The 23,942-nt window shown below is 34.6% G+C and overlaps 1 protein-coding gene across 11 annotated transcripts in view; it reads right to left on the bottom strand.

Annotated features, from left to right (window-relative positions):
* The window catches only part of MICU3 (mitochondrial calcium uptake family member 3), a 101,788-nt gene that overhangs the window by 45,070 nt on the left and 32,776 nt on the right, over positions 1 to 23,942 (bottom strand). For 9 of the 11 annotated variants that reach the window (XR_010141054.1, XR_008527772.2, XR_010141056.1 and 6 more), the window contains exons 2-5: positions 20,437 to 20,590; positions 14,985 to 15,016; positions 6,845 to 6,923; positions 2,975 to 3,022 (exon numbers count right to left, since the gene is read on the bottom strand). Coding sequence is in view for 8 of the 11 variants with exons in the window: in XM_054561219.2 (XP_054417194.2) it covers positions 2,975 to 3,022; positions 6,845 to 6,923; positions 14,985 to 15,016; positions 20,437 to 20,590 (313 nt within the window). In the remaining 3 variants the exon portion in view is untranslated. The remainder of the gene's footprint in view (positions 1 to 2,974; positions 3,023 to 6,844; positions 6,924 to 14,984; positions 15,017 to 20,436; positions 20,591 to 23,942) is intronic. The other 2 variants (XM_054561222.2, XM_054561224.2) reach the window with 1 other exon arrangement.

Here is a 23,942-nt window from a genome sequence, read left to right as displayed (position 1 = left end):
AATACAAGGAACAATTGCTTTTCTGAAAAAGACTTTCACATACTATGAAGTGCTTCAATTTCATGAACCTTATAATAATGAGGTTCAATCTCTTTCTCCTTTTCACTTCTAGAGCATAAAGGAGAAAACTTGGACAGAAGAAAACTTGAAAGTGTCCTTCAAAGAGCAGCTCAGTGGACGTGCCTTTCTCAAAACACTGGATCTTTTCTTTTGAGATGACTGGGGGGACGGGCATAAAGTTGAAAAAGGGACCCCCCACAGATACATTTGCTACCACCTGTTGTGAAATCTTGACCCTGCAAAAGAGGCACAGATAGTGTCCTACTTTCTTAACTAGTAACAGCTGTTTCTGAAAATAACAGAAACAGAAGCCAGTCCTTTATGCAAGCTCACTTCTTGCATGTATTTCAGAAATCTAATACAAATTTACACCATCTCTAATAACCAAGTTTTACACTTTAAAAAGATCTTGAAACTACATACAGAAAAGAAGTCCTCCTTACAAGCATTGTTTGGAGGGAAAAATACAGTACAAAGTAAAGAGGGAGACACTTATAGACAGGTAACCAAGATTATGTAGCCCACTTCTTGCCAGCCCTCTTTTCACAGTTTTCTTAGTTCTAATGTAAACAATATCCCATAATTATTCAATTCAAACTCCTCAGAAGCTTCTGTTGGTGAGTCCTGAACTCCACAGGAAGCTTCACAGCACCCAAAGATCCTCACCTTTCTGTGCCAAACGCACTATGTATGTTTTTTCTGACCCTCCTAAACTATACCCTGTCCCATCTCAACAAGTGGCTTTCCTAGCCAACACTTCCTGTCCTTGCCTATCACTCTGCTGGTTTAGGTACTTAGTTTAACTTCTAATATTGCATCCATCATTGTTTTGGCAAACAAGGTAACTTTTCAACACATCTTTGAGACATTCCTTTGCACCCACTCTCATTCTCAGGGTAGCATCATTGACTGGACTTGCTTCATTACTATGGCTTTGCAGAGTGGATCAACCTCAGGTAGCCCTATTAAAAATGTACAATACTAGTTCTTCAGCACTAACATTTTAATTTCATTTAAAGTCTGAAACTGCCATTTCAAAATTTTAATGGAGACAGTGAAAGAGATCTGACTAACCAACTCCATCTTGCTTTAATCTCCAAGCTGTGTTTGTTCATTCAGTTGCTTCTTGTTTAGTTAGGCCAAACTAACTTTGGGAGGAACTTAGTTTATAGTTTAAAAGAAAGATGATAAGAGCTCTTTCCCATAACAAACCTCCTTCTTGCCTGGGGACTAGATTGCCTTTGTAGGACTAACAAATTAGCCACAAGATTAGAAATTATGGTTTAGGAGTCATGCAGCTGGAGCTACAAGATTCTGACCCTCCCTAAATTGCTCCTGGGGATAACATCACTAATGTAAAACCTGAGACCTATGCTTGAGATGTTTTGCAGACCCCACACTTGATGGATCAGCTGTCACTACACAGAGCGATAAACTGACTCATCTGGTCTTGTGGTCCTCACCCAGGAACTGACTCAGTGCAAGAGAAAAGCTTCAACTCCTTATGATTTCATCTTTGACCTGACCAACCAGCGCTCCTGACTCACCCACCACCTACCCACCAAATTATCCTTAAGAACTCTGATCCCTGAATACTCAGGAAACTCATGTGAGTAAAAATAAAACTCCAGTCTCCTGTACAGCCAGCTCTGTGTAAATTACTCTTTCTCTGTTGTAATTGCCCTGTCTTGATAAATTGGCTCAGTCTAGGCAGTGAGCAAGGTGACAAGTCCAAGAGAAAAAAATAAAGATATTTTTTGAAATACACATATGTGAGTGCACGTACACATTCCTTCTTTTCAAAACTTACTGTAACAGAACTCAATGTTAACATCATTCCTAAGTTACAAAGTTAAGAATCACACAGTGGTGTGAATTTTTTAATCAAAGAAGTACAAGGTATTTTTAGATTGTTTCTAATGACAGAGTTTTACTGATGTTCTTGTTTCCATGCATCTCCACACATCTCCACAACTGGAAATTCCACTAGCAGTATTCTTTCATGTATTCCTTTCTTCATTCATTCACTAACTACTTTTTGGGAGGGTACCATGTGTGAGACACTGTTCTTGATACAGAGATGAACAAAAAAAGATAAAATCTTTGCCATAATGCACCTTGCATTCAAGTGTGGGGAGACAAGAACATGTAAACCAATAATACTTTCAAATAGTCTGATATGAAGAAGATGCAACGCAGTAAAGAGATATAAAGAGAGAGGGAGCTATGTTAGAGAGGCTGGCCAAGTAAGGATTTGCTAAATCTTCACATTTGAAAGGAAACCTAAATGATGTTTATTATCACGGGGATCTTGAGGATAAGTACTGATGGCACAGGAAGCAGAAGGTACAAATCCCTGAGGCGGCAATTCAAGGAATAGAAAGGCCAGGTGGCTGGAACACAGTAAACCATAACAGGATTGTCTCCACTAAATGCAAAGAAATTTAACTGAAAACGTAGTAAACCCTTCATATATTTCCTAAGAAATGCTGCACATGAGAGGGAGAAAATAGAATTTTTGGATGTGAATGATGGGTATTCTGATAGACTCAATAGTTAAGAGACTCTCTCACATCAGTCTGGCAGAAAATATGATTCAAATGAGTACAGTAGAGATTTATAAATTATTACATGTCATGACCTTTGGAGTATGAGGTAGATTAAAACCACAAGAATTGATACATAATATTGTTTATAATTTATGAGCATTTATTACTATACCATAAGCTGTAGCATTTATGTTTTTGACTCTTCACAGTGCTATGCTTAGCACTTTTCTGTGGCATTAAACATGAATTTTGCAGAACAGCATGGATATTGATTTTCAAGAGTAAGAGAACCTAAGATTTGCTTTCCAAGATTCTGTTTAAAAAATAAAGCTGCATCCAGAAATAAATGTAATAAGTATACTTACTTGTTAAAATACATAAAAGAAAAAGATATTCTGTGTAAGAAATCACACCTACAAGAAAAACAGTATCAGTTATATGTATAAAATAGTTCTAGAAGCAATAAATGCTATAAATAATGAGCTTACAGTTTAAAATAGATGCTAGATATTATTTTAAATGACAATCATTATTATAAAATCATAGCAAAAGAAGCAACAAATTTAATTGTACTTTAATTGTTCCATATGCCTTTGTAGATATCCATGTAAAATAATTATGCTCTCAAATATATTGGCAAAAAAAGCAAAATTATAATGCATACTTATAGCAGTAACTTTTAAACTTGTTGCTAGTTTCTAATGTACGACTCTTAACATAAAATTAAAAAGTTGTCAAGTCCAGCAGAGCTTAAAGGAAAAAAACAAGTAAAAATAAAAAGGTTGGAATTGGTTAATTAACACTGTAAAGTGCTTAAACACTTTTTAGTAACACTTGGATAAAACACTTAGACCCTGTTACTTAGAAATGTGATTTTTGTTTCGCATTTTAAGAATAAAGCTCTATAGTTACCACTTTTCTGCTTTCAAATTATCTTCAATGCTTCTATTAAATATACCCTAAGGAGTTTTTATTGTAATTAAATGGCTTATACTTTCTGTACATCGCATCCTGAGTTCTCAGTAACTCCATACTTGCAAATTTTAAAAAGAGTGCATTTGAAGTAAATAAAAAAGTGCCTTCTGTTACTTGAATTCTTGCTTTTGGAATACAAAACCCAAAACTAGATGTAGTGCTTTAACTGACCTTCCAAATAGATACTGAGAAGATTGACATCAGGAATCTCTATCTACAATACTTATTTAGGTATCAGATAGTTCTGACGCTTGGTAAAAGGGTATAAAAATCCTTAAAATAACCAGATTGTGAACTTTAAAACTCCATTTTATCTGATGTTCTTTGAGGCTGTCTTCTTTGTTACAGAACAAAGAGATGAGGAGTCACTGTCAGGCAGTTTGTCAGAGACATGAAGGGCACTACCCAGGAGGCCCTGAAAGCATTCATTCCCTTCTTTTGTTTATACTAGAATATTGTGACCTATAGACAGATAGTTCTGGTTGATTGCCATGAATGTTATGGGAGAAAGATTCTGGAATGGTCAATGTATATAAAGATATAATACTTAAGAGTCTGTAGGGAGCCCTCAAAAAATGAAAGAGGAGCATAAAAGAAGGGGCGAAAAAAGGAAATGGGTTGGGAAATGGGCATGCTGTCTCCATAATCCCATCTCACGACTGTTGTTCTAGTTGACCTGGTAGAATACACAAGAGATGTTGGTTGGTATAAAGAACTTTAATAACTGTTATGCATCTTTTATTTGATAGTTAACTCAAGATTTCCCTCAAGGAAAGGACTACTTAATAGTGAATGTCCAGGCCATGACTATCATGGTAGGCATTTGTCTGTAGGACCACATGGTGACTGAGGTGGCTTAAACCACAGGGAAGAAAAATGAAGTGAAACCCATGATATAATTTAATAAAAATGGTCAAGGAAAAGAGAAAATACTACTGAAGATGAACTGTATATTTTTAATGCTTTCCAATTATACAAACAGAATACTATAAAACTAACTCTTCAATTTATTTACGGCATCCAGGATCAAAAAATTTAAAAAAAAGCTAGGCATATAGTAATGTGTGATCTGTAGAAACAGAGGATAAGAAAGATGCCAACTAGGTTTCTTTCGAAAATTCAATCAAAACAAATTTTAAGGGAAGTTCCTTAAAAGCATTACATTGTTTAATTCCTATACACAATACATTGCAGTTGGCTGTTATAATTAAGTCTCTACAATACAAGTTTTCATGAATGCATATCATTTTTTTATTATTTAAATGCATAACATTTTCTCTCGAGGTAATATTTTAAGTAGATAAACTTATAATTTTAAAATTAGTCTTTAGCCAGGCGTGGTGGCTCACACCTATAATCTCAGCACTTTTGGGAGGCCAAGGCAAGAGGACCATTTGAGTCCAGAAGTTCGAAACCAGCCTGGGCAACAAAGTGAGACTTTGTCTCTACAAAAACTCAAAAAATGAGGGGGAAGAATCGCTTGAGCCCAGGAGGTCGAGGCTGCAATAAGGCATGATTGCACCACTGCACTCCCGCCTGGGTGACAAAATGAGACCCTGACTCAATAAATAAATAAAATAAAACAAAAATAAAAATAAAATTAGTCTTCAGTAGCTCTAAAGATTTAGTCTTAAAATTTCTCTGCCACTTAATCGCTATTTAAGAAAAGCAAGGCTCTTCTAACTTCTCTATTTTACCTAACCTAATGATTCTAAAACTTTCTGGGATCATGCATCACCCTGATGATCTAATTAATATGATACAGATATGCATTGTACTACAGGGTGTAGCTATTTAAATTTAAAATACTTAAAATCAAATACAACTAAAAATAAGTTCCTCAGTTATGCTAGTCACATTTCAAGTGCTCAACAGCCATATGTGGCTAGTAGCTACCATAAGAGACAGCATAGAAACAGAGTATTTCCGTCATAGTGGCGCAGAATAGATTCTATCCCCTGGGGAAGAAAATGCAAACGTGTATAACATGAGAAGGATTAGGATATGCTTAAACCTAGGACTTCCAGATTAAACCCTCCCCTTAACTTAAAAAAGGTTCTTTCTTCTATGCATTATTTTTCTCAGATTATATTTGATCCAATTTGTATTTTCCCATGAGGTATATTAAGAAAAATGTTTGAAATTCACCATACTTACTTGATCCTTATGAGCTGTGAATTTTCCTCATCCTATTATCTTACCCTAAGATCTGAATGGCAATCTTTAAGACAACATCTAGGAAAAAAATTTCTAAGATTTTTTTAAGACACTTTGGCCTAGGTTTCTTGAAGATTTAAAAATCTTACTTATGAAACACCTACAATAAAAGATATGGTGTCTCTTCCTTTCAGATTCTATGTAAACCATGTGGAAGCAACATGAACTTTCTAATTCTACTTAAATAAAATATATGAATTATAATTACTCCTTCAAAGTATTTGTCTTCAGGCTGAAGTACATTATTTTCAAACCAATATTGGTTCAAATTGATGAAAAGGGAAAATATAACTGCTTATGTAATTTCTTTAACATTTTTATTTTGCATATTCCTGTATTTGAGGATACAAAAAATATATTTCCAAGAAACATTACTTTTTAAGATTAAAAAGATTAATAAATTTTTTCTACAAATGTGTAAAAAGTTACCCTGTAAAAGAAAATTACAATAAAAGCCATATAATTTGATTGCCAGGAAATGTGTAAATTAATGAATTAAGCTAATATTGATATTGATAATACAGTAAGTTGAAACAGGTATATTTGCAGTAAGTGTTGGTCTTTAAAGGAAACATGTCCAAATTAGGCTGTCAAAGGACACATCCACTAAATTTTTCCTGTTAATTAGTTTAGGAGCATCTATAATTCCCTCAGAGCAAAATGGAAGGAAGAAAAATAGATCTTTGAAGATCTAGTATTTTTGTGAAATGTTTTCTTTGCGTAAATATAAAATATACTTTTCGATATGGTTAAAGAACAATTTTTTAAACTATGTAAGTCCCTTTTGATATAAAAAAATTTGGAAGATACAAGTAATATATAAACAATAACATGAAAACCACCCTTAATGAAGGGTGGAATTACCCAAGAGCAACATTAATACCCAGAAATGTTAATATTTTGCTGTTTTCTTCTTCAGTTTTTTTCTCTACGCATGCACATAGATGTAATTTAAAAATTATTTTAGGTATGGGAAAATATGCATATATAAATAGTATACATAATATAGTTTAAAAAAAGAACAAGTACTAAGGTTAACTCACCTCTTTCTTTAAGATTTCGAAATAGCTTTGATGAGCCTTTCCAAACTGGTGGTGTTTCTGCGAGCATTTGATTTAATTCCTATGACAGAAGTTATTATACTACTGATGAATTGGTAAACCACTTACTAATAAAATAGATCAAAAACATGTTTAAATGTCCATGCAAAATTCTCCACTTAAAAGATCTGAAACATGGCATTATTTATCCTATGTTATGCCTGTGGTTCATTCAAGCACACAACCCAGTATTTATTTGCCCACAGTTCAAACATAAAATAAATGATGAAGAGGCTACATTAAATTTAATTACAGCTACCTAAAATTTCACATAAGTTGAATAACGGGAGGTTATACATAAGACAACCAAATCAAGATAAAACAGTGAGTTTAAGTTCTGGAGCCAGTTATAAAGGGATCGTTTTAGGAAAACCATGGAAAAACATGGCTTTCCATATCAAGGTCGGAGATGGTCACATCACCCGGCTTCACGTAATGTCTCTTCTTTGTAACACATTTGGATTTAGAGAGCTTTGAGTAGAGGAAGTAAATGAACAAATAATTATGTTAGAAAGGAATGAAGAGTATTTTAACGGTTAGTGACTTAGAGAATGATAACATTGGATGAAGCAGAAAGACAAGGGTACTGAGTTATTGTGGTCACTGTTTCAATTTGTTTCTAATTTTAACTTAAATATTAAAGAACATAGACTTCAACTGCTGCTTAGCTTTTTCTTTTTTAAAAAAGTCAAACTACCACTGCTGCTCGGAAACTATTGGAGAATGTAGACATTTGAATCATTACCCATATGCTAAATCAATTTTGAATTTATTGTGTATAGTCTGTTAAAAACAACTAAGTAAAAACTATAATTTGATTAATTGTGAAGAAAAATGATTAAAAGATTTGGTGAGATAACTTGAAATAATTTGAAACAACAAAGTTAGTCTGCAACACATTAGACAAACACAGAACACACTTCTATTTTCAGATCTGATACCCACTCCTCAGAGCATGTGGCTCCCCAATAGTTTGAGCATCCCCTGAGAGCTTGTGCGAAATGCAGAATCTCAGTGCCCATCCCAGACCTACTGAACCACAACCTGCATTTTTAACAAGATCTTCTAATTTTTACACACATTCAAGTTTGAAAGGCATTTCAGACAAACCATTTCTGATGCAGCTGTACCTAAAAATGCTTTCTGACATTTATAAATCATTTTTGTTTAACTGCAAAGCTGAGCTAGCAGGAAGAAAAATTCTTGGTATGTCAAAGGCAGGAACCGCATTTTTAGGGGATTTATGGACACCTTGAAGCCCATATGTGGATTCTTGTGTTTGTTTTTTTCATGCTTCTGTATCTGCACTGCAGGTAAAAGATGCCAGCAGATAATCAGTGCATCTGACTATAGAATAGCAATGGCACAGAATAATTCAGGTCCGAATTGTAATGAGAAACTGGGATATTTATTGTTTAGACAACAGTAAACTCAAATATTTTTGTTAGACTGAGAGATTAAATAAAACATTCTGGGCCGGACTCAGTGGCTCAGGCCTATAATCTCAGCACTTCGGGAGGCTGAGGTGGGTAGATCCCTTGAATCCAAGAGTTTGAGACCAGCCTGGGCAACATGGCAAAACCCCATCTCACAAACAAACAAACAGACAAACAATTAGCTGGGCACGGTGGCGTTCATCTATAGTCCCAGCTTACTCAGGAGGCTGAGGTGGAAAAATCACTTGAGCCCAGGAAGTTGAGGCTATAGTGAGCCATAATCACACCACTGCACTCCAGCCTAGGCAAACAGAGTGAGACCTGTCTCAAAAAAATATAAAAAAACTTAAAAAACAACATTCTGAATAAATTTTACGTAGCTTAATTTATACCATCTCTATTGTAACTGTATAAATATTAACTAATCTTTCTCCATTTTAACTGTTTCCATGTCTTCCAACCTCATCTGTTCTAACTTAAACTCAGCTACAGTGTTAAGACTGAAAAATCAAAGCTACCTTTTATTGGGTGCCCTCTATGGGTTTGGCAATAGGCTCGTATAATAACTTCATTCTAAAAACAATCCTCATTATGCATATTTTACTGAGACTTAAAGTGGATAAGTAACACCCAAGGTCACAGAACTAATAAATGACAGAGCCCAGATCCTTACTGACACCAAGTAGCTTATTTTAGTAATAATCTAGTTTCTCCTGGTCTAAATCACCCAATCAACACCATTCATCTTGACTTCTCTGTTAACTTTAAGGACTTCTAAAATTTATTAAAATTTTTATATTTCCACCCATGTCAGGAATCTCTCTCCCTACTCCCAACTCCCAGCTTGGTTTTGTATGTAGCAGTGCTATATTATAAAGAATTTGGCCTTTGTCCCTGGGTCCTGGGAAGCAGACTCTAAATCCTTGGTTCATACCTGAGTTTATGCTAAGGAGATGACTCAGGAGGGGAACTGCTTACCAGAAAGAATAACTGTGATTACAGAGTTGGGGCTTTAGCGAGCTTGACCTCTGGGGAGAAGAGAGAGGCTGAAGATTAAGTTCAATCACACGGCCAATAATTCAATCATGCCTATGTAATGAAACCCTAATACAAATTCTAAGCACTAAGCTCAGAGGAGCTTTCTGGTTGTTGAACACGCTGCTGTGCTAGGAGGGTGACACACCCCAACTCCATGTTCTCAAAGAAGGCATAGAAGCTCTGTGTTCAGGACCTTCCCAGACCTTGCCCTCTCTCTTCATCTGGCTGGTCTTACTCTGTATTCTATCTAATAAAACCATAACCATAGGTACTGCATTTTCTGAGTTCTATGATTCATTCTAGCAAATCATTAAACCTGAGGGGAGCTGTGGCAACCTCCTAGACTTGTAGACAGTAAGGTCAGAGTGTGGGTAGCCTGGAGCCCCCAAACTTGCAACAAGCATCTGAAATGAGGGCAGTCTTGTTAGGCACCATGCTTAAACTCGGAGCGGTTAGTGTCAGAATTAAATTGTAGGTAGAAAATAAATATTTGCTGAATTAAAGTCAGTCTCCTAGAATTATAGTTGCCTTTTAAAGGAGTTACACAATTTTCTTAAACAAGTACTATTAAAAAAATCATACAGTTAGTAGATATATATTATAGAAAAATGAGTAAGTACAGAAAATAAAAACTAATTGTAATCCAGGGATGACAAACTTAAGTTTTAAACCAAAGTTAATTGTCTCTAGGGGTGGCAAGTTAAACACACACACACACACACACACACACACACGTTTTAACATCATTTTAGTCTGATTCTCTAGCTAGGCATATTTCTATAGTATTTTTGTTGTTGCTGCAAATATTAAATCATTCTCTACATACTGTTTTATAATTTACCCTTTACATTTAATATATTATCATGAGCATATTTTCCTGTCAAATATTCTTCATTTTCATTTTAATGGCTACACAGCAGTTGTCTATAGTAGCAGTTCTGAAAGGCAACTCTTCACATTCTTAAAAATATTATGGACCCAAAAGAGATATTGTCTATATGGGTTATATCTATCAATATTTAATTTATTTGAAAATAAAAACAAATTTTTAAAACACAATAATACACAAACACACATTCCATTAGTTGGTAGAGCAATGGCATCATTACCAAACAGCCTCTAGAAAACTCCACCATACAGGCCGGGCACGGCAGCTCACACCTGTAATCCCAGCACTTTGGGAGGCCGAGGCGGGCGGATCACGAGGTCAGGAGATGGAGACCACGGTGAAACCCCATCTCTACTAAAAATAAATTAAAAAAAAAAAAAAAAAAGAAAAAGAAAAAGGAAAAGAAAACTCCACCATACACTCATGAGAGAATGACAGTGAATAAAACAAGTATCTTCTCAGTATTATGATGAAAATAGTTTTGACTTCATGGACCTTTGAAAAGGTATTTGCACTTTAAATGACTGTCAGTTAATATTATTTTGCAACTTGCTCTTTTACTCAACCTTGTTTTCTAGTTCTACTCATGTTAATACACATAGCTGTAATGTATTTATTCATTTTAACTCTGTAATTCTACACTTATCCTGCCTGGGTTTCTCTATTTCACAAATTTTTCATTCACCTGCCTGATGATTGACATATTGTTCCCAAATTTTTGCTATTACAATTGATATTCAGGAAACACATATAGCAGCAGTCCCCAACCTTTTTGGCACCAGGGACTGGTTTCTTGAAGATAATTTTTCCACAGACCAGGAGGGAGGAAGAGGAAGTGTTCTGGGGATGATTCAAGTGCATTACATTTATTGTGCACTCTATTTCTATTATTATTACAATGTAACATATAATGAAATAATTATACATCTCATCATCATGTACAATCAGTGGGAGTCCTGAGCTTGTTTTCTTGCAACTAGATGGTCCCATCTGGGGGTGATGGGAGACAGTGACAGATCATCAGGCATTAGATTCTCATAAGAAGCACGCAACTTGGACCCCTCACATGCCAGTTCACAATAGGGTTTGGGCTTCTATGAGAATCTAATGCTGCCACTGATCTAACAGGAGGCACAGCTCAGGCAGTAATGTGAGCAATGAGTGATGGGGAGTGGCTGTAAATACAGACGAAGCTTCACGGGAAGGCGGCGATCTGATATATAGGATTTCTGTGGCAAATCTGAAAACATTTCTCTAGTATGCATTTCTAGAAGAGGGATTTCTCATATGCATTTTCAACATTATTAGGTATTGCCAAATTTCACTCAAAAGTAAATATACCCCAGCCTGGGTGACAGAGCAAAACCCTGTCTCTACTAAAAATACAAAAATTAGCTGGGCATGGTGGTGTGTGCCTGTGGTCCCAGCTACTCAGGAGGCTGAGGTGGGGGGGATCACTTGAGCCCAGGAGGCAGAAGTTGGAGTGAGCCAAGATCGTGCCACTGTACTCCAGCCTGGGTGACAGGGAGAGACTCTACCTCAAAAAAAATTAAAAAGTAAATATACCAGTTTATATTCTCACCTGGTTCCTTCTTATTCTCCCTGCTAATTATCGGTATTGTCAGATTTCTGGAAGCTAACAATCTGGTGGGTGTGAAATAGTATCATATCATTGGTTTAATTTGCATACCCTAAGTTACTAGTAAGGTTGACCTCCTTTACATATATTCAGTGGCCATTGTAGGTACATTTGTCTATTTTTTTCTTATTAAGCCAATTACCTTTTTTACAAAGATAAAAAAAGGGGTTCTACATGACTGCAAGACACTTACCCTCTTCTGTTAATATGTTGCATGCATATCCTCCCATCCATCATACATCTTTTAACATTGTTTACACTGTCTTTTGATGCTAAACTTTCAAATATTTAATTTAGTAAACATTGCCAGTAATTTTGAGTTTTGCTTTGTGTCTTATCTAAAAAAAAAAGAACTCTCATGCCTCTCATTTTTGCTTTTAATCTTAGAGAATTTTTGTCACAAATAAGAACTTAATCCATCTGAAATTAGTTTTTGTATATGGTAGTAAATCTGAGGCCTAATTTGCCCCCTCCGTGGAAAAGTTATTATTCAAACATCTATGATTGAGAGGTCAATCTTTCTGCCAGTGATTTACAGATCTACCTATATATACCTGGATCTGTTTCTGGATTCTATATTCTATTACCTTGATCTAGTTTTTAAAAATATCTTTGCAATGACGTAATACTACTTTATTTATTATAGCTCTATTTCTAATCTTAATATGTGATAAACCCCATTATTCTCATCTCAGTGTTTTTTTTTTTTTTCCTCTTTCCTTTTCAGAATTGTTCTAAATATTTTGGGGCCCTTACTCATCCAGATTAATTTTAAAAGTTAATTTCGGATCAATTTGGTTGGGATTTTAATCGGAGTTACATTGAATTTATAGATAGATTTGGAGGATCATTATCATAAGGAAATGGCTTATTACCAGTATGAACATGATACAGTTCTCCATTTATGTGTATTTTTAAAAACATAATTTAATAATGTTTTGTACATCTTCTGTTAGGTATTGCTTTTAAGTACCTAATAGTTCTTGTTTCTATTATGAAATGCATTTTATTCAATATAGTTTCTAATTGCTCTTGCTGGTGTGGAGCATCTTATTAACTTTGGTTTATTGCTGTTATATCCAGTAGCAATCTTGCTAAACTTTTATTAAATTTAAACAAATCTAAAATTTATGTATTTTTACCTTTTTCTTCCAATCACATTCTATTCTATGCCTCTATTCTAATCCTTAGAGCCTCTTCTTTTTTTCATACTACATATTATGGCCTCAACTGTGCCCCTCTCCCCCATTCATATGTTGAAGTCCTAAGCCCCAGGACCTCAGAATCTGCCTGTTTTGCAGAGACGACCTTTCTTTAAAGAGGTAATTAGGTTATTATATAAGGTCATCAGGACGAGCCCTAATCCAATATGACTGACGTCCTTATAAGAAGAGATTAGGACACAGACATGCCCAGAGGAAAGACCATGTGGAGACAGAGGAAGAAGACGGCCACCTAAAAGCCAAGGAGAGAGGCCTCAGAAGAAACTACCTGCTGACACCTGGATCTCAGACTTCATGCCCCCAGAACCGTGAGAAAATAAATGTCTGGTGTTAAACCCACTCAATCTGTGATATTTTGTCATACCAGCCCTAGTATACTATACTAGCCCAGACTTCCAGTAAAATGCTATGGAACAGTTGTGACAGCAGGCATATTTGCATTGTACAGTAGTTCCCCCTTATTTGTGGCTTAGCTTTCTACAGTTTCTGTGACCCTCAGTCAACTACAGTCCAAAAACATTAAATAGAAAGTTCCAAAAATAAACAATTCATAAGTTTTAAGTTGTGCACTGTTCTGTGTAGCATGATGAAATCTCACACTGTCCAGCTCTGTCCTATCCAGGATGTGAATCATTCCTTTACCCAGTATATCCATGCTGTATATGCTACCCACCTGTTAGGCAGTTAGTAGTTCTCTCGTCTACCAAATTGAAAAAACATAGTATATATAGGGTTCAGTACTTTCCAAATTTTCAGCATTCATTACCAGGGGTCTTAGAGCGTATTACCCACTGATAAACGGGGACTAATATACCTAACTTTAAAGACAATGTCTCTCAAGTTTCACAAATGACCATGACATTTGCTATAGGTTTTTGGAGGATTCCCTTTAACTAGTTGAGGACGTTCCCTAGATTCTTTTTTTTTTTTAAAAATAAAATCATATCTATAAAAGTATAAAAGGAACATATATGCCATTTAAAGTTAAGAAATAGTTAACTTAAAAAATAGAAAATTAGCAGTACTTTAGAAGCCTCTTTGAGCCCATCACTGATGATATTCCCTGCTATCATCCTGAAGATGAATACTTTCTTGAATTTAATGTTAATTATTCCTTTGTTTTCCCACGTATGAATGTATCCTAAATAATATGATTTCATTTTCCCAGTTTTGGAATTTATACAAATAGAATTATACTTTGTATTTTTGAACTGCTTATTTTGTTTACCATTATGTTTCTGAGACTTATTTAGTTAAAGCACTGTTATAATTCATTTGTTTTCACTATTGTGTAGTATACTATATGAATATATCGACATTTATTTATGGTATAGTATTGATAAAGTTTTGGGGCCATCATATATGATCTATAAACATTCTTGTGAACCTCTCCTGCATATAAGCAAGAATTTCCCTAGGTATATACACTGGTATATACTAGATACTAGTGTATTTAGTATAGAAATTACTAGATCACAGAGTCTATTCAAGCTCAACTTTACAAGGTACATGTGCATGCACTATTGCAGAGTTTAAATGCAGGCATGCATTTACTAGATATAGGGTAGGCATATCTTCAATTTTAGTAGATAATGCCAAATTGTTTTCCAAAGTGAGTATACCAACACATGAGATTTACCAGTAATCTACATTTTCACCAACCCTTAGAAACGTCCACCTTTTTATTTTCTGACAATCTGGAGGATAAAAAAAGGAACTCTGATGTGATTCGATTTGCAAAAAAATCATAAAATATATAAAAATACATAATATATTTTATGAAATATATTTTAATTACATATATATATATGCATGCACATATAAAATTTGTGTGTATCTACCAAGAGCTTTAACTCACCTGTTTGGAAAGTGACTTCCAAGTTTTGGCAACTAAAATAAACAAATGTAAGATAATTAGATAATAAATACTTCATGGAATATATATCCATATTTGCTAACCATCTACAACCATAACTCATAACCAAACTTTTACGTCCAAAAGGCAAAGTTTTCTTTTAACCTCAAAATTGATCCAAATTTTGGATCAATTTGTGATATGATCTTATATAAGTTATCTATTTGTTTTATACACTATGCACTGTTTATAGTAAGTATCAGTGATATAGGAAACATTTCTCCACAGCCGTATCATCTTAATTTGGGCTTTCTGGACTAATAAAGTAAGCTAACTTTCTCCACGTTAAACATCTTGTGGGCTTAAAAGTACAAATAATGATACTTATAAAATACTCAAACTAGAATATAAAATAACACTAACATAGATAAAACTATAATTTTAAGGTATTACTTGTGATCTTTGCTATACTAGTGTTCCATGACATAATTCACAGGTCAGGTCTCTCTAGGATGAAGAAGGATTGGGGAAAGAAAAAAAGAAAGGAAAGGGAGGCTAGGTAAAGTGATGGGGAAACTTGTCCTGTTTCATTATTCTTCCCTACAATTATTCAAGAAGCATCACTGGAGTAAGAGTGTTACAGCTGAATAAAATGTCAGGGATCACTTTCTTTTTGTGATTCCTCCTCACACCCCCAAAGATCTCAAACGCTGTAAAACTTAAAATGTGGAGACAAATGTATAGTCAGTATTGCTATTTCCTTTGCTCACATTTGAACACTGTAAATATTTAATGCCTGCCTAAGAATTAGCACCAGGTTTACATGTGATTAAGCCCTGTAATATAGCTGTATTAGGAAACTGGTAAATATTATTTCAGCTACATTACAATAATGCCAACCAACATCTTTTTCTACCTGGCAATGGGGCTATTTCTGTATAATTAACAATATATCAAATTTAAAATTACAAAAAAAGCAATTTTTGTTGTGTAATTTTTTCTTTATTAGGCAACAAAACAATTCAATTTAAAATCAAAAGAGAAGAAATATGTTTCTAATGATAGATTTCTTCTTTATGTAGCAAAAACATCCTTCCTCTACCCAAGATAGTTGATACAAATGTGTAATCAAGTGATTCAAATCACAGGTGTACAAATTAGAATTTAGCATGGAAACTTAACTATGATACTAGGGCAAAGACACTTCCCTTTTAACAATTAACAGAACAATACAAATAATATTTATTATTCTGTTGCTCTTAAAATATAGCAGTAGGAAAAGAAGAAAAATAAACGGTAGAAATGTACATGCACATGCTCTTATGCAATGCTCAGAAAGTATTTATCAAAAGAGGAAGTTAGACGTACTCTTGAGTTTTGCAGGGTTTATGAGATTTCCATGGTAAATTATTCACAAAAGACATATTCATTCTGTTGGAAATGTCACCATGTTCAATACTATTAGCTTTTTAAATAAAGACTAAAGAGCCATTAAGATTGTTCTTCAAAGGATTTTCTGAATTCCTTATTTCATATGAAGTTACTGCATACATAAATATAACTGAGGTGAAGAAGGACTTCAATTCTAGTGGAAATATTATTTCTTAAGCTGTAGGTTGATGTTCATTATATTTTTAATACGTTTTTGTATGTCTGAAAAATTTAATATATTTTTTAAAATCTAAATTAAAATAATTCTTGATACTATGTTGGAAAATAATTACTGAGTTTAGTTCTAGAAAAGAAAGTCACCATTTAGGTTCTATTTAAGTATGCAAAATAAGATTATAATGCAAAATCATAATCAACAATCAGATATCTCAACATTTATTTGATCTACAATTTTTAAGCAAATATTTACACAGCATACCATTTTTCCCTGTTGAACGTCATCATAAAATGGTGTCAAAGACTTTCAAAAATCATGACTATGATTTTAAACAGGGAAAAAATGGTATGCCGTGTAAATATTTGCTTAAAAATTATCACAGCTATGGGCTGGGCGTGGTGGCTCACCTGAGGTCAGGAGTTTGAGACCAGCCTGGCCAACATGGCGAAACCATGGTGAAACTCCAGCTCTACAAAAATACAAAAATTAGCTGGGCATGATAGCAGCTGCCCATAAACCCAGCTACTCAGGAGGCTGAGGCAGGAGAATCACCTGAACCCAGGAAGCGGAGGTTGCAGTGAGCTGAGATCACCCCATTGCGGTCCAGCCTAGCTGACAGAGCGAGTCTCCTCTTGGGGAAAAAAAAAAAAAAAAAATCATGGCTATGAATTCTGATGACGATGATGATGACATATCAATATTAAATGTTTACTGTGTGCCAAGTACTATACTAACCATAATTAATTCATTCAATCTTCAAGAAAAACTTCATGAGGCTGTTATTTTTATAAATGAGGAAACAGAAGATTAAATAACCAAGTTTTCAAAGCCAGTAAGTGCCAAGGTTTAAACACAAGTCAAATTTCATTATGCTACAGTTTTAACATATCTGATTTAATACTCAGTACATGAAACATTGTTCTATTCTTTTCCTTTTCTAAAACTCCAACTTTCAAAACAGGATTTATGAATATCTTGATCTTTTGTGATTGTTCTTAATTACGTTTGAAAAGTGCTGGTTAGAAATTAACTGAAGTTGTGGTTGTAAAATATCCTGTATAACTTTTTTATAATAGAAACCAGTTTTTTACTCTTAAGTTATGGTTTTAAAATACCTATGAGAAGAATCACCACAAAAGTTATTTCCAAAAAGCAAAATCCAACAGTGTGCTTCCAGTGAATGTATGCTGAAGAAAAAAATTCTAGAAAATAATGACGTAAAATTTTTCAAAATATGAAACTGTGGCCAGGCACAGTAGCTCATGCCTGTAATCCCAGCACTTTGGGAGGCTGAGGCAGGTGGACTGTTTGAGCCCAGGAGTTCAAGCCAAGCCTGGGAAACATAGCAAAACCTTCTCTCTACAAAAAAATTTAAAAAATTAGCTGGTGGCATGATGGCATGTGCCTGTAGTCCCAGCCACTTGGGAGGCTGAGGTGGGAGGATCACTTGAGCCTTGGAGGTTGAGGTTGTAGTGAGTTGTGATCACGTCACTGCACTCCAGCCCAGGGGACAGGACAAGACCCTGCCTCAAAAAAAAAAAAAAAAAAAAAAGTATATATATAGATTATTAACTATCACTTAAAGAATAGCTTTCAAATATGTTTGAAAAAATTATAGAATCTGATATAAAATACCATTTAGCATCTAAGAAATTCCTTCCTTCAAGAAATATTTATTGTGTACCTATCATGTGCCAGGTAACCATATTCTACCTTGGAGTTGGTTCTGTATCTTACGTCGTTTTATAATATTGTAAGTTTCCTGAGTGCACAGACTTTGTATCCCCCTTAGCATACAGAAAAGAACCTTAATACAGAAGTAGACATATAAATATTCCATACATTTTTATTTAATTGATTTGGTACAACATGGATTCTTTATATTTATTAGCAAATTAGTATTAAATCTATACTAACTCACTAATAAAGAATCTACATTGTACCAAATGGATTAAATAAAAAGGATATAACATTTATCATAGCCTTAAAATTCCTAAATAAAAAAAAAAGAACTCTACTTAATTTTTCACCTTTCCTATCACTATATGGCCCTACATATTCCCAAAGTGGCTACTACGACTATACCATATACTGTCTTGATTTCATGTTTTTGCTTATGTAGTTTACATTTCTTTAAACGCTACTCTCATAGTTTCTGGTTAAAATCTTTTTTTTTTTAATTTAAAATCTTGCATAATCAAAAGTGTCTACTTCAAATTCCATTACAGCTACCTTTCAGTTCCTTTCTCTTTTGCAACCAAATATTATAAGAGTCCTTTACACTCATCGTCTTCATTTCTTCATCTGCTACTCACTCCTGCAATTGCCCTAATGACTCCACAGAAACATCATTTTAAAAAACCATCAATAACCTTCATGTTTTTAAATCTAGTGGACATTTTCCTGTTCTCATCTAACTTGAATTCTCAGTAACACTGCACTCAATTGGCAATTCTGGCTATTTTACTTGGCTTCCATGACTACATACCCTTATGATTTTCTTCCTATGTCTCTGGCCACTCCTATGTCCCCTTTCCTCATCCTTTCAAAGCCTTTGTCCATTCATCTTTTAAAGAGCAGAAATTCCTCAAGGCCTGGTCTTTGGTTATCTATATTCTCATCTTATACGGCTTCCCTAGGCAATTTCATTCATACACATTGTATGAATTAGCAATAATGCAAAGATGAATCCTAAATATATACCTGAATCTCTTCCTTGATATCCAGTGGAAATAATCCAAAGAATCAAAAATTCATTAAAAGTTACTATGTCAAGTAGCCAATTTGTCAAATTATTGAGGATTTATTTTAAGGTTCATTTTTGTCATATTGCTGACTCTGGAGGAAAAAATGGCTATAATTGTTCTAGTCTAAGTTAAAGTATTTGTGTGATAGTTTAAAGCAGATATGGGTTGAACAACTGATTATTTGTAATACTGATTTTTAGTGAGTGATCTTACAGTGAACTGAAATGAATTATTTAAAAAAAAAATCCAACTGTAACCTTTTGCATATCCAGGGTATCTCAAATAGATCATGACCAAAATTGAAATTGTGATTTTTCTCCTCAAACCTGGTCCCTACTGCCATCCATCCAGGTAAGCCAGCCAGAAACCCTCAGTTCTCATTACTCTTTTACCACCATCTATAGAGACTTTTGAAGCCTCAACTATCACCAGCCAGTTGTGATACAGTATCAAAGGAGAGTATCTATAATTATCTAAAAAGGCAATTAAAATACTCCTTTTTTTACTGTCTATATCTGTGAGGTAGATTTTCTTCACATATTTCATGGAAAACAACATATTGTAACAGATCAAATAAAAAAGCACACATGAGAATACAGCTGTCTTCTGTTAAGTTAGATATTAAGAGATTTGCAAGAATGTACATACTTCCAAAAAGTTTGAGAACCATTATTCTAATGTATGAAAAGGTGAGAGACAATTAAACTATTAATATATGTACACTGCAGGAGCTATGACAAATGCAGAAGAGATACAGGTAGAATTCTTGCCCAGGGCTAACCTCAAAGCCAGTCCTCTGAACTACTCTGTTCAGGTCTGATATAAGAATGAATAGGCAGAATACGAGTCTTTTATAAAGAGTATCAAAAGTAAGGTGGTGTTAAGCTGAGAAAGATGGAGCAATTTAAAGTTTCTGAAAAGACAAGAGATGTGAGTAAGAGTCTGTAACAAATATCAGTCTGTAATACTGAATAGCACAATATCATGTGAAATACCACATTACTCAGTTCTTCTAAAAATCTTATACTGTTCCATACATTCACAAGCTAGAGATAAAAAAATTATACAATTATTAAGATAATTTCAAAAATATACTTACCTTTGGGCTCATCTGTTGTAACAGCCAAAATAAAATCATATGGAGTCATGAATAACTGCCCTTCACATTCTATAGAAGCAAATAAACGAAATCGCCTCTCCCGAGATGTGGCATAGAGGTCTAAGTCTTCAATGTCTGTTCCGCCAATAGCAACCTAAAGTTAAGAAAGCAAATACATTTCGATCATGTGAAGTAATACCTCCCTCTAGAAGATACTTTTAATTATGTTGAAAGTGAATAAGCAGAGTAAATGAGGAAGTGTGAAAGTATTTTCTGAAAAACGTTAATCACTTTATAAATAAATTATTCACATAAATAAAATAAATTAATATTCGAAAGATTCTACAAAAAATATCATTAAGAGCTTAAGGATTTTAAACTGGCACTCTGGAGAAATGATTTGTGATTTTTTTTTTTGGTTAATTTCTTAAGCTTCAGTCTTGGAGAATATTAAATTATGGAGCCAGTGGTACTTTTAGAAGGAACACCAGTGCTTGCTGAATGCCTACTATGCACTCTTATAGGGTAATGTATTTAATTACAAGTCTATTCACTAACATCCATTAATTTTCTAAAAGAATAAAGTAAAATCCCAATAGGCTACTTATAACTACCACTAAGGAAACCATTTAGTGGTAATACTTAGATTAGAAGTGAAATTGCTAATTCTAGATCACTACAATATAGTGGCCATCATTGGTCTGAATTTTACCTAGAACTACAGTTGGCTGAAAATTAATAGAATTAGAAAGTGTGTGTGCATATGGGGTGAGGGGTCTCTTTTCCTTCAAGACCTTTCCTTGTAGATAATTTTTCCATTGTTATTTTCTCTCTGAAGTAACTAGAGCAAATTTTTTTTTTTAATAAAAGGATTTATTTTCCTGATTACAAGAGAAACGCAAAGCTCTTACATGTAATTTAGAAGACAGAATTTAAAAAAATTTGTTAAGTATAATTTTGTTTTCTTTTTGGCAAAAAAGTGGGATTTTACCATACATGCTGTTCAATAACCTGATCTTTTTCACTTATCAATTATCAGGGCCATTTTTCTACATCACTAAATATTCTAGTAGTTACTGTATAAAATTAGAAGACAGAATCTAAAAATTTATAGATAGAATTGTTTTTGCTTTCTTTTGGCAAACAAAATGGGATTATACCATATATATCGTTCAGTAATCTGACCTTTTTACTTACTAAAACTTCGGGGCCATTTTCCTATGTCACTATTCCTGTAGAAGACCATTTTTGTTAACTGTATAATATTCCACAGAAAATGTTTATAGTATAACATCAACAATTCTACATGGTTATTCATGTTGACTTCTAATCTTTTGCTATTACAAAACAATGGTATAATGACCAACCTTGAAAATATTTAGAAATATCCATAACAGTTCTTCAGATAAATTCTTTTTTTTTTTTTTCAGACAGAGTCTCACTCTGTCACCCAGGCTGGAGTACAGCAGCATGATCTCAGCTCACTGCAATCTCCACCTCCCGGGTTCAAGCGATTCTCCTGCCTAGCCTCCCTTAATCCTTAGGAGTGAAACTGATTAGTCAAAGATGACTTTTTAGTCAAACTGTCTTCATGGAGTTTATAGCAATTTACATGATTATCAGTAACACACAAATTATATTTTCACATATTTCACAAAATTATTTCATATAAGAAAAAACTGTTCAAATATTTAGTACCTTGAGAAGCCATAACAAAAACAATCCAAAGAAACTTTTGGCAAGAATACTACTTTATTTCTAAGTTACACCTTATTAAACGAAAAGCCAGGCAAATGATTAATCTTTTCCATCATTCTGAAGACTAAGACTTCTCAAAACATTACAGTAGTAGTCAAATAAAAACTGAAAAAAAGTTTCACTCCCCACTTTTAACGGCATAAGAAATGGAATTTGTGGTGTCTGTCTTTAAGGAATGAATATCAATCTATATGGAAGGAGAGAATACTGGTTGGAAAGACAAAAGGCACAAACAGAGAAACGGAACGGGTTAAATGCAAGCAAATAGAAGAAAGGCGCCATAGGCTGGGCTTAAAAAGAAGGCTTCAGGAAAAATGATAAATTTTAATGTCAAGAAAAGATATGAACATGTGGGGTTTCTACAGCATATTTGAAAGATGGCCATAATCTTCCTGGGCAGAGGATTCACATTCATGGAGAAGTGTAGTAAAAGGATGGTGAGCTAATGATTTCTGAATGCCAGACTAAAGCCCTAGAGTTTAATTTGACAGTAAACAAATGGTCTTAGGAGATTCTTAAGAGGAGCAATGACTCAAAGAAAATGGTGCTTGAGAAAGATGAAGCAACCTGGTACCAAAGACAAGTTGGCTCAGCAGTATATTGGTAACAGTTGCTCAGGTGTCCACAGGTATTGGAAAATTGTTTTGGCCCTGCCGTGGGTGAGACATGAGATACTGAAGAGCTCACTGGTAAAAATGAGCAATAATCTCCCTGAATGGTCCTCGGGGATCAGACTACCATCTTAGTCACCTTGTATATGCATATCCCAGGGGTTTCTTCTTCCTCTCAAGGTGGGAAACCAATCTTGTCTGTGACTAGAGTTTACTTTTCTGCTTTTTTCTTGCTAGGCCATTTCCCTGGGCCTAGGTGACATCAATCAACCATGATTTATCACCAGTGAATTTCATGGAGGACCACTCAGCCTGGAGCTCCCACTGTTTTTGCACCATGATCTGAATGAAGCATGACTCGGTCTACCATTCTGCACCCCAAGTTTCTGCCTATAACATCTATATTTGATCTGTGACTTCTGTCTCTACCTGGTGCTACTACTGCTCCTGAAATGCCTGTTTTCTCATCAAACTTTCTTTCCTTAAGCATAGTCTATCAATCCCCCAGCTTACCAAACCCTGTTATCTCCTGAAATGCCTGTTTTCTCATCTCTTGCCACTACTGCTCCTGAGATGCCTGTTTTTTCATCAAACTTTCTTTCCTTAAGCATAGTCTAACAATCCCCCAGCTTACCAAACCCGCCTGACCACTGCAGCTGGGAATGTGATCCACCTTCTATGAGCTAATGCTGACAATCCCTCCTCCTCCTTTACCTCTACTAACAATCAACTAACGAAGCCTGTAGTCCTCTCTCTAATTTCACACATCAAAACCACTGCCACCACCTTTGTTCAGGGACTCATTCCTACTTCCCTACAGTTTTATAGTAATGCCCTAACTGTGATTGTTACCTCTAATCCATCCCATGCTGAAGTGAGAGAAAACATGCAGAACTGTAGAAAAGTTTGCATTCTTTAACCACCTAAGCAAGGGTATGAAAAGAAATCTCACCAAGCACAGTTGAAGGTTTTCATTAAAACTCCACTTTACGAATCCACTCCTGTTGTCTTAGCAATAATATTAAGTGGGGCTTTTGACAAGGGTATTAGGTGCATGCCCACATTTCTATTTAGCACCACTTTAAAAGAAGATCAGTAAGGAGTTTGGAAAGGGTTTGTGCCCCAGGCAAAAAAAAA

This window comes from Pongo abelii, chromosome 7 (assembly GCF_028885655.2).
Source record: "Pongo abelii isolate AG06213 chromosome 7, NHGRI_mPonAbe1-v2.0_pri, whole genome shotgun sequence".
NCBI lineage: Eukaryota > Metazoa > Chordata > Mammalia > Primates > Hominidae > Pongo > Pongo abelii.
The sequence above is the reverse complement of the archived record's forward strand: the minus strand, read 5'-3'. Positions and strand labels throughout refer to the sequence as shown.